Source organism: Trichosurus vulpecula, chromosome 4 (assembly GCF_011100635.1).
Source record: "Trichosurus vulpecula isolate mTriVul1 chromosome 4, mTriVul1.pri, whole genome shotgun sequence".
Classification (NCBI taxonomy): domain Eukaryota; kingdom Metazoa; phylum Chordata; class Mammalia; order Diprotodontia; family Phalangeridae; genus Trichosurus; species Trichosurus vulpecula.
This window is the reverse complement of record NC_050576.1, coordinates 303224565-303236675: the sequence shown is the minus strand read 5'-3', so window position 1 is coordinate 303236675 and position 12111 is coordinate 303224565. Positions and strand designations below refer to the sequence as shown.

General features: G+C 38.4%; 1 protein-coding gene across 3 annotated transcripts in view; it reads left to right on the top strand.

Annotated features, from left to right (window-relative positions):
• GPALPP1 (GPALPP motifs containing 1) overlaps positions 1-10847 on the top strand; it is a 41587-nt gene extending 30740 nt beyond the window's left edge. The window contains exons 7-9 of one of the 3 annotated variants that reach the window (XM_036756847.1): positions 3856-3954; positions 6694-6913; positions 9396-10847. In XM_036756847.1, coding sequence (XP_036612742.1) covers positions 3856-3954; positions 6694-6912 — 318 coding nt within the window. In that variant the 3' untranslated portion in view covers position 6913; positions 9396-10847. Of the gene's footprint in view, positions 1-3855; positions 3955-6693; positions 7097-9101 lie in introns of those variants that run through there. The other 2 variants (XM_036756846.1, XM_036756845.1) reach the window with 2 other exon arrangements.
• Positions 10848-12111: the final 1264 nt, after the last annotated feature.

Below are 12111 nucleotides of genomic sequence, written 5' to 3'. Positions count from 1 at the left end.
AGGGGACTTGATCACCTAGGGGAATCCCTCTTCAGTTTGGACTCTATGATGGACTCTCTCCATGAGTCAGGCAAACATCTTTGGCAAGCATACATATCCCTGTTTCATATTCGCAGTCAGAGGGACGTTCAGCAGAGCCATCTTTCTAGGAATCTTATATAATCTTAGCATATACATGAGAGAATCCTTACTGGGAGGAGAGACTTTTGGTGGGGGCATTTTGTTCTGCCAGATCAAGGACTCTTAGTCAGCAGACCGTAAGCACAGTACATAAGCCCCTTTCAGTGGATCAGTGTGACCATACATGTGTGGTCAGCTGTAAAAGTCAGCCTGATTCCCTTTCATCCAGCCTCTCCTTGGTGTGTGTGTAGATTATTCTCATCAAGATTTTAGAGAAATGAAAAGCAAGCACACGAACATAAGTGGTGATATTTTATCAGTTGCCTTTTCTTGGTTCTAAAAACTTAGGTGATTTTTTTTCCCCTCAATATTTGGATCCTCTTATCTTTAATATAAAACATTCGACACTTCCAGCACAGACCTCCTCTCTGTATTCTTGTTCTGGCCCAGCTGCTCTTCATAGCTTTGTTCTCCTCCATTCCATTTCCACCTCTTCACCATCAGGGTTAGAATGGAGTCCAGATGCAGTGGTTCCATTGTCATTGATGGAGAAAATAGTTTGTTTAAAGAAACCTTGACACGTCTTTACCATTTTTTTCTTTTGCCTCCTTCAAGTTTCATTCTTAGATGTTCTCAAGATGATCTGGCTTAATTTTTTTTTTCTATAAACATATTTTGTGGGTACTTTCTGGTTCCAAGAGGGTGGAATGAAGAAGAAAACCTCTGAAGCCCTCCCAGATTCCCCTCCATACAGCTAGAAAACCACCTCAGAATTGATGTAGCAGCACACCAGGGAATGTCTGTCTCACTGAAGGGGGAGGAGAACAAGGTCCAAGAGCAGCAGCAGCTGCCTCCAGCCTCACATCTGGGGGCCTAGGCAATCCACCAGTGACACCCCACCCTCCTGCCAGTCAGCAGCTCCCTAGGCAGATGAACAGTCTGTGAAGCTCAGCAACTTGTGACCCCAGCCCCAAGGGCTGGCCAATTCGAGACCTTGCCCTTGGGGCCTACCGGAGAGACTCTGTTTCCATAGCAACCCAGCAGCAACCCACCCCTCAGATGGATCTGCAACAAAATTGTGTGTAGTCCTCCTCAAAGAGGACCATGACTTCAGGGAGATGATGACATGACTTGCAGTTGACTTTGATTTGAGTGAGGGAGGGCTGTGCAAGGTCACCATCCTCACCTCCTCCAGAGCCATCTGGGTCCAGTGACCAGATATTCATCAGGATGACTGGAGATGGCCCAGGATGCAGTGGGAGACCTTGGCCCTTTTAGGCTAAGGTCTTTTCAGGTGCTCACTTTGAGTGAGATAATGCCCGTTCAGTGAATAGGCCTCTTTAAGAAGTGAGTCAAGGGATGGCCCCTTTAATGGGAAAAAATAAATCAAACTGGGAGGGGAAGACCCAGGGTCCATGGCCAAAAAAGAAGCAGTTACTATTTCCATTCACTCTGAGCCAAGAGGGCCTAAAAAACCACCGATAAGTGGTGCTTGGGCAGGGACCTATTGTTGTCCAATCTATGAACTTCCAGAGTGAAATGGGTTTAAGGCTTGGTCTTTGAGAAAGAAATGTAGCTAGTAACCCCAAGTTAACAAGGCAGCTTTCAGCCATCAAAATGTACCACCTTTTGGGCAGAGCACCCTCAGGTAAGGGGAGAGGACAGGACAGATTACTCACAGGTTATGTTTGTCCTTTGTTCTCAAAGAGGACCATGACATCAGGGAAATGATGACATGACTTGCAGTTGACTTTGATGTGAGTGAGGGAGCGCTGTGCAAGGTCACCAGCCTCAGTTTTTCCTCCAGAGCCATCGGGGTGCAGTGGCCTGATACCAGGACGACTGGGGATTTCACAAAGAATTGGACACAACTGAAACGATTCACTAACAGATTCACAGTGAAGGGAGATATACTAATTTTCTTTAACCTGATAGGGAGAGGTGTATGATCAAAAAAGTTTGGAGAGCATCGAGATCCAGGTGAGGTCTGATACCCCTCTCTAGCAGAGAGGCCATGTTTCCATAGCAACCCAGCAGCAGGACCCTACCTCTTGAACAGGCCAGCAGCTAAACCCTACACCCAGGGGAGGCCAACAGGGAGACCCCACCCCCACCCCCAGTACAAGCCAGAAGGGAATCCTACCCTCTAGAGAAAGCAAGCAGCTAAGCCCTAAAGCCCAGTGAAAGCCAGCAGTAAGATCCAGAGTCCCAGCACAAAAAGCTTAGGACAGTGTGAGACATTAAGATACAATAAAACAAAATCAAAAAAAAGTAAAAAAAAAAATACAAGAAAACATGAAATTTCTCATTGGTAAAACAACTGACCTAGAAAATAGATCCAGGGGACATAATATAAGAATTATTGGACTACCTGAAAGCCATGATTAAAAAAAAAAAAAGCCTGGACATCATCAAGAATTTATCAAAGGAAACTGCCCTGTTATATTAGAATCAGGGGGCAAAGTAGAAATTAAAAGAATCCACCAATCACTACCTGAAAATGATCCCAAAATGAAAACTCCCAGGAATATTATAGTCAAATTCCAGAGCTCCCAGATCAAGGAAAAAGTTTTGCAAGCAGCCAAAAAGAAACAATTCAGATATCATGGAGCTACAGTCAGGATTACACAGGATTTGGTAGCTTCCATATTAAAGAACTAGAGTGCTTGAAATATGATATACCAGAAGGCAAAGCAGTTAGGATTACAACCCAGAATCACCTACCCAGCAAAATTGAATATAATCTTTCGAGGGGGAAAGGGACACTTAACAAAATAGAGGACATTCAAGCATTCCTAATTAAAAGACCAGAACTGAATAAAAAATTTGGCAGGGGGGACATTTTGTGCCATCATCCATATTAGAAAATTTGGGAAAATCAGGGCATCTTGAAAAGACAAAAAAGAATAACTTCACGCACTGCTTATGGCCATCCCCTGCAAACATTATCCAGAAACTCCTATAGAGATGGGACCTGGCAGCTAACTGCCTCTCAAGACCCAGAAATTGTGAAGGCCCACCAGACCTTTCCTTCTGGCTTGCACATGAAACCTCTCTGTGTCATCTCCCCCCTTGGAATGTAAGCTTGTGAAGAACTGGGACTCTCTTCTTCTTTTTGTATCCCCAGCACTTAGCATAGTGTTCTACACAGAATAAATACTTAGTAAATGCTTTTTTATTTATTCATTTAGTAACCACAGTGGATCATGAGGCAAAACATCCTAATTTAAGCACCAAATCCGAGATCAGAAAAAAAAAATCCATGTGATTCTAGGTTTCTCTAACTTGGCTTTACTTAGGATCATAAATTTGGAATAGAAGAGAGTATAGGAATAATTTAGAACAACCCCCTTGTCTTAATAGATAAGGAGCTGACGTGATCCTTATGGATAATGTGTATGACATTACCAGATTCTAAAAGGTAATTTCATGGTGCTGGTAAAATTACAAAGGCCTTGCAAACAAAACACTGAATTTAAAACCAAACTCTCATCTCTCTTACTTCACTAAAACCATTTGGTCCCATTATACTAATACAAAAAACTTTAGATCCTAGCTCTGCCCATCTGTTTTCTATCTAACGGTATCATTAGTGTGACTGATGGGAGGGAATTTCATGACCCAATCTTAATTCAGTATTTTGTTGTCATTTAACCTGAATATTACTGGTATTGATTTGTATTTATTTTTTTCTCTTATAATTTGGTAATGCTCCATCTTTTTTTCATTCACTAGGAAGCACAGGAAGCAAAGAAGCAAACCGGTAAGAGTGATGAGGAACGTATATTATCAGTAAGGGATAAGAGATTGGCTGAGCAGGTGTCTTCATACAATGTGAGTAATGAAGCAAAATGCTCATCTTCGTTATTTTAACTTCTCTCTTTTTCTCTGTCTTTTACCCACCCTCACTCTAATCCTCTCCCCCCTTCAAACACATACACATGCACACACATACACCTGTCTCTTTCCCTGCTTGTGTCTCTTGAAAAATAACCAGCTCTGTTGGTTTCCATGGTAATATCACCATAGCCTTTTTTTTAACTGCTGTTGAAAGCAATGTCAGACTTTTTTAAAAATACCCCTTTGTGTAGGATCTTTTTTATGTGTTCTCATATAATATTTTCAATTTGTATTTTATTTAAGTGACTCACGTCAGAATTTCCATCATTGGGGATAGACAACCCTTTTTCAGAAACTAAGAGCCTCCCAAAGTCATACAGATCTTCCTCATTGTTGAAGAGTTTAAAGGAGAAATAGATTTGGAGTGTTTTATGTAAAAGTCTAAACCCAGAGGAGTCTAAAGGAATCACAGTTAACAGATTAATTGAGAATGTCATCGTCTTTTCTCTTTTCTATTATAATCTCTGGTATTTCTAAGAAATGCTTTCCAACTTCAAGAAATTGATACAAATCATTGAGACTATTGAAACCCAAAACACTTTTTCATTTATTTTTGATGAAAATTCCCTTACTCCTTGTAGATACTCACTTCAGCGATTGTAAACAAAATCCTAAAACTATAACACCGTCAAACTTGCTTACAGCATATATAGCATTATTGATGAGCATCTTCCTGGATAACCTTCCTGCACTCCCGTTCAGACAGGCAGAGCAGCTGTAGCAGAAGGAGCAGCCCACTCTTTTCTTTGTGGTTACTGAGATACCAGAGGAAGAAAGGCAGGAGGCATTTTAATCATTGGTCAGTCGTTAATGGCCACAGCCTTATTTCATTATTCCCTCTCCAGTTAATAGCCCCTCATGAAAACTTTGGTTTCCATTACCAGAAATGAATCTTCCAGTAGTTGACTCTGGCTTATCCACAGCAACCCATTCCCACACCATCAGCCAGACGCTAGGCTGCAAGTCTTAGAGTGGGGCTGAGTAGAATTAGGGGTGACTGGTTGAGGATGTGCATTTCATATTGAATCTGTCTCTCTCTCTGACTTCACTTCAAAGCCAAATATGATTCATTATTTAGAACTAGCGTGCCTCCTTTTGCACGATTATTGAGAACTGATCTCTATTTAGCATCTTGGTTAGTCTTACCTCCTTATACCGAGCTCTCCTTTCCTGTATTGACACATAGAACTGTAGGGGGCTTTTCTCTGCAACATTAATGATTACTGAAGTAGGCCTGTTAGCTAAGAAACTGAAAGGAAGATGCTTTTATGTTGACTGTACAACATTTGAAAGTCTTTCCACCAGGTACAAGAGACAGTATTTCCACTTCTACATTAAGTCTTTCAAAACTGTAGCAAATGGTGACTCACCAGGGGAACAGAAACGTTCGTGTTCCTCCATTTTTAATCCATAGCTTATTAACTCATGAGGTTGTTATTCCTTTCTTAACTTGTAGAATTTAGAACACCGGCAGAGGCATTAGAGAACATTGCTTTATGCACAAATATATAACCTTAGAAGAATTATTCTTACATAGGAAAAGAAAAACTTTTAATTTTTTTCCTTTATTTTTCATACTGCTTTGAAAATTGGCTGCTATCACATAAATTCCAGACATTTTTCTTAATTGTATTCTCTTTTGAGTTGATGCTTCTCATTATATTTTTACTATCATTTTCCCCCCATAAATTCAGCATGTTTGGTCACATGTGTATCATAGCCTAGAAATGAAACTAAACTTTGTCACGTTACTCTGATAATAAAACAGTACAAAAGAAAAATCACTAAATTTAGGGTTATAAAATCTTTTGTGCTTTGCCACATCCAACCCTAATGACTGGGTGACGCACTTAACCTCATCTGTAAAATGAGCCGCTTAGGCTAGATGTCCTCCGAGGTCCTTTCCAGATCATACATGATTATATTTAATTCATTTTGTACATAGATACTTGATTGACCTATGATGAATATATTCTTTTATCTCTTCATATATTTGATTGTTACACTCAGCTCTGGCTTTTTGTTTTTCAAATTGGTGTCTCCTTAATTTCTCATAGTCTAAAACCTCTTAATTTGTAATTATCATTCTTATCCTTCTTTGAACATCTTCTTTTCCTGCTTTGTATTGTCAGAGTTTAAGGAACTGTCACTGAAGCACCATATGCTGACTCTGAACCACTATCTTTTATAGACCTGAAATAAAAATTGGACTTTTCCAGCCTGTTCTTTTCACCTTTTCCGTATTTTCCCCTTATGTGATAGCATAGTAATGACTATCTGCTATCAGTATTATTAAGGAATATATTCTATGTAAGTTTTAGCACCATTTGATTTATTCATGATATGAGGCTCTAATAAAGTAAGCTATTATAATTTTTTTCCTTTCTCGTATGCCCTTGTTAACGTCAGTTCCACACAATGGAGTATTAAAATGTTTGCAGTGACCCCTAGATCTTTTTTTCTCAGCGGTCCCTAGTTGTGTCTAATCTGCATTAACTTATGTCCTGTAGATTCCACCTGTCTTTGGGTTTTGAAAAGGCAGTGGGGAGTCAGACACCATTCTTTTTGATCTTGACTACTATTATCTAATAATTATACTTCATCAGGAGCTTTTGTCATTGTGATGTCCATGCTAAGATTTTCATTTCCTCTTCCTTTTCCATCCCGCCCCAGGATTCAAAAAGATCAGAATCTCTTATGGACATACATCACAAAAAATTAAAGAACAAGACAGCTGAAGATAAAAATAAGCCCCAAGAGAGAAGGCCATTTGACCGTGATCAGGATCTCAAAGTCAACCGGTTTGATGAAGCCCAGAAGAAAGCTCTGATTAAGAAATCTAGAGAACTAAACAGCCGGTTTTCTCATGGCAAAGGCAACATGTTTTTATGATGTGAGTATCCCACTCTTTACAGCAAGGTGTATTTTCATACTTCTGTACTTTGAAGTTATGGATTCACTTACTTGATATGTAAATATTCTTTTATTTGTATACAAAATGTATTTTATTTTAAAAGAAAGCCAATTATAATACTGCCTTTCTGTATAAATAAAATCTTTGGTTTTTGAGACTCAACCTTGAAGATAAAATGTAGTTTAATGAGAACATACTCTTGCATTGGGGTTAGCCGTCAAAAAGAGAACACTGCTATCAGAAATGTTAAAGAAAATTTAAATATAAACATAAGTGGCAAAGGTGACATGAAGCTATAGTTTGGAGCCCTGGGAAATATAGCTCATTAAAAGCTTAAAGAAAAGAGACTTGGCAGCAACCTTTTTTAGAAATAAGCATTTTCTTACATTTAATTTAACCAAAAAACACTATTAAAAGTAGTTTGTATTGCCAGGACTGTTCTAAACGGCCAAGATGCTTCTTTTTTATAATCATTTCCTAGCTTTACTTGACATGTATCAATAACTTAAGGACTAAGAAAATAATGAAATAAGTGGCGTTAATCTGTTAATTACCTTAAACTAAAAAGCCTATTAAAACAGCAGTTATTTTACCAAGTGGTTGGGAGGGAGAAGGTGGAACAATTAAAGCTATAGCTGGAGATGAATGTATTAAACTTTTTTTGCGTGCCTCTTGGGAAATGGGGTGGGGTAGGGAGGAATTGTAATTCCTTGTAGTAAAAGTCAGTGAAGGATTAGTCTCTTTGTTCTATCTTTATTCTTTTGTTAGTCTTTTTTTAGAGTCTCTTCTTTCATTTTCAAGTAAACCTACAAATCCTACCTTTTCTCTTGTAGCCTTTAAAATGTGAAATCACAAGAAAATAATGGTCCATATGTAGAATCTAATACAGCACCCAACCTCTCTGGCTTCTTTGTATGGGCTTTTCTATAAATAATTATTGTGAGCTTTTCATCTCATCATCATTTTATTATGCCGTAAAAGCTTAACAATCACCGGGTGTTGCTGTGAAATCTGTGAAAGTTTAAACTTCTGCTAAAGACCCTTGGGACCCACGCCCTGTATGGTTGCTGATCTCTTACCACAGATTGTGCCTCCCTGATTCACTCTTCCCTGGGATCAGTGAGTGAAGGAAACGTTCGCGCTCAGTCCTCTAACCTAAGACTTAGGAGCACTTCCCTCTAAATAGTTGCCTGTGCCAGTAATCACTTCTAAGGAAAATAAATGTTCTTGTTATTTTTTAAATAGAAATAAGGTCTTTAATGTTTACTTGGAGGTAAGGAGAACAACCATTTTTTTTGTCTTACAACAAAGTTGTCTTAATCTTTGGGTTTTGTTAGGGGGTAAGTTTTCATGTTTGTTCATGAACATTTAAAAGTTTTCAGCTAATTTATTTAGGCAGCTGTTTGAGAGCAGTCATGAATGCCATTTTATTTACAGATGGCTAAATCCCCTGAATAGAAGAAACATAAAAGGGGAAATTCATGCAACCTTTATTTTCAGCTGCCCAAATGAAGGTATTAAGATAACTTGTTAATGCTTTAAGCAATTCTCCTTACTATGTTAGACATAAAACTCTAATTTCAGATGCAAATTCCATTACTCATATCCTTTAACAAATTAATCACATTTGTTCCACTGCTTCTTTGTTCTGGTTTGGAAAAAGCATATGGGGCTAACATCACGAGTGGGAAAATTAATTTTTATTGAAAACTCAATTTCGGCTTTTCACTGTGGAATGAACCATTAGGTCACATCGTCGAACAAATGGCGCTCTCTCTGTAGTGTTGTCTTTCCTAATAGTCACAAATGTAAATAGTAGCTCACTAAAGATGAGTTCTCACTTTCTAAAACAGTGAACAAGCAGTTTCACTGAAATGTCACTAAACAAAATTTAACTTCAGTTTGGAAAAAAAAAAGTCGACTGGACAAAGATGCAGAGTGCAGCATCTTCTTCTCACCATCTTCTAAAACACAACAGCTTCCTTGGTCTTCATTTAGTTTTGTCTTTAAAAATACTTTACGAAAATAAGCCAGAAATATTTTTAATAGCATTTTTATATACAGCTGTCTTTTTCAGGAATTCTGAAGGTCTGCATGAAACTTTAAAGCTTTATTATTCTTTGAAGCCAAAACTTTATCTTTGGGTATTTTGTTACTTCTTTCATAGGCATGTTTTTTACTGGCAGAAGAACTGAGTTCAAAGTTAAGATTCCCAGCCCCGCTGTTAGCACACTGAGTCACTTAACTTTTCTTCCGCAAAACTTTGCTTGTTAACCATAAATATTTGTAATAAAATATTTTAGATTTTAAGGTGAGATTTCTGCACAAAGCTCTTTCTTACAGTTAGCATTCTTCTCTCCATGCTGGGGATCACACAGCGCCTACCCCAGGACCAAAGGGAGGATGTGCTTCCTACATTATGTATTGAAGTTCTCACTTACCATGACACTGCATCCAACAGGTTGTTTTGTGCCACCTACCAGGCTTGAGCTGTTTTCTCTGAGCTTTCAGAGATCTGTGATTTCTTCAGGGTTGGTACTCCTGTCACTGAGGCCACCAGCGATGCTTCTGGTCTTTGAGAGTTCCTGTGGTCAGCCTGATGTGGAGCCAACCTCTCTCAACTTAGCTAAACTGGTCCTCCGATAAAAGCTGCGCAGGCTGCTGCCAGAAGCCCAGAAAACAAATGGGTAGATGCAGAGAAGGAAAGGGTACTTCCTGTTGTGCAGCCCTGTAGAAGGCTTGTCGAAATCCAGACTCTGATACCATGTCAGAGATTTGGGCTTACCTGCACACTAAAAGTTAAGTTTAGGGACTTTCAACTGAAAAAGAGCCTTGATTAATGAGATGTTTAGGAAGTATTCTAATATTCTCTCCTGTTGACCTTAGCATCTAACATTGTCCCAGGGAACATCTGACATTGTCCATAATTCCAACCCTTTAAATTATGGGAAAAGCTGGTAGGTAAGTCATACTGATTCAGATATTCATATTTGTATCTAGATATATGTAAGTAAAGGGTTGTATATGTATAAATTTTTTTCTGGACTAGAAAGTATATGATGTATGAGTATAGATAATAATGCTGTTTTTGTTAGATAACCAAACCCTTGTGTGTTTTATGCTCATACATTTGAATTATCATTTTCTTCCAAATACCTGTCTCACTAACATTTTTGGTCATTGCCTGGCTTTGGTGATTGTCAAACAATAGCGTTTTGGGAATTGCTATGTAGATTTTGTTGAGATTAGTTGATAGAAGTTCATCTGTTATTAATACCGTAGGGCCTCAAAATTGATTAGTAGTTTCCATAGGAGCCATTTGACTGTAAAAATATTGCAGTATTAATACATCTTTTTTTTTTTAAAACAAAACTGCTAATTGTCATGAATGACATGTATTTAAAAGTATTAATACTTATTTAACAGTATTTAAGAACATAGGACCTTGGAAGATGAACTGTCATTACATAGAGAAACCAAAGACTGCTTTTCAAGCTGCTGTTATCTCTTCCCCTTTTGTCTCTTTGGAGCATTCATACAGTTTGCTACAAGAAATACTCTCCCTGTAGTCATTCCTAATAAGAATTATCATGGAGGAAAAGGATAGTCAGTCTTGCCCATAAACTGAAACAAATGGAGGTTTCTGCTCTAGCTCATCAGTTTATTTTGAACTTGCATATGATGCCATCATGAGATTTAAAACTCAAGTCATAAGAGATTATCTTTCCTTCTGCAGGAAAGATTAATTTTTTTTAACTCAAAAATCACTTCAAATTTATCCCTAGTGTGTAATACAAATAAGGAAAAATATGTATGTGCTCCTTGTTGTTATGAACTTTACAATTAAAGAACTGTTTTTGAAAAATGGTGTTCCCAAGATGTGATACTTAACCTGGAAATAAAGGTTTGTTTAACACTGCAAAGTGATTTTTTTAAAACTCGTCAGCATTTCTGATATAAGCAGTTCTCACAATGAGGTTCTTCAACGTCCAAATCAACTGTAGTCATTTGAGCTGTGGGGAGGAAACAGCTGCTTCTCTCCCCTAGCACACTGAGGGTGATGGCAGTTTTGGGGTTGTCTGTTATCTGTCAAGGTGAGTATTGAGTATTTGTTGAACATATAATCCAGGCAAGGAGAGAAGTGATGAAGATGCAGTTTGAAGGAGGAAGAGGATAGACATTAAATTGTATTGAAAATCTTGTTTTTCTACTACAAATTCAATAAACATTTATTAAGTATCTACCATATACTAGGTACTGGGGATCCAGGGGTGAAAAAAAAAAACCCTTGTCCCAAAGTGTGTTGGATTTGGAGTCAGAGGGCTAGGTTCAAGTAAAGACTGACACTTACAACCTCCGGAAAAACTACTTAACCTCTGCCTTGGTTTCTCTAACTGAAAATCAGGGGTTTGGATGAGATGACTTCAGAGGTCCCAGCTAAGTCTGTGATCCTCGGGAGTGGCTGAACAAATTAGGATATGCCATGGAATATTACTGTGCTGTAAGAAATGATGAAAAAAGATGAATTCAGAGAAGCCTGGGAACAATTGTATGAACTAATGCAGTGAAGTGAAGAACCAGGAACAATTTATACAATAACATTGTGAAAACAACCCTGAAAGACTTAAGAACTCTGTTCAACACAATAACTAACCACAATTCCATAGGACCACTCATGAAGCGTGATACCTCCTGCCAGAGAAGCTCCAGACTCAGTGCAGAATTAAGATAAATAGTCTCTGGACATGGCCAAGAGGGGGATTGTTTTTACTTGACTATGAACCTTTGTTACAAGGGGTTTTTTTGTTTTGTTTTCTTAGGCGGAGAGAAACAAGGGAGGTGAGAGGGAGAGAAAATAGATTTTGTTCATTAAAATTTTTTAAATAAAAAATTCAGTCTACAAATCTATAATGCCATTCTGCTGAGGGTGGGGCAGGCGTGGTGCGGATATAACATGTGCACAGGTAAACAAAGATAATGCAAGGAGAGGAAGAGCACAAATTCAACTACCTCATCAGCTGGCCTCAGACCAGACCCATCAGGTCATGCTTTACATCCCATTACTCCAGTCATCTTTGTGACTGCCTTGCTTCTCACCACCTGGAACAGCACCTCTCCCCTCCTATTTGGAAGGACTGGAATGAAGTTCTAATTCAACTAGCCCACTTATACCTAAG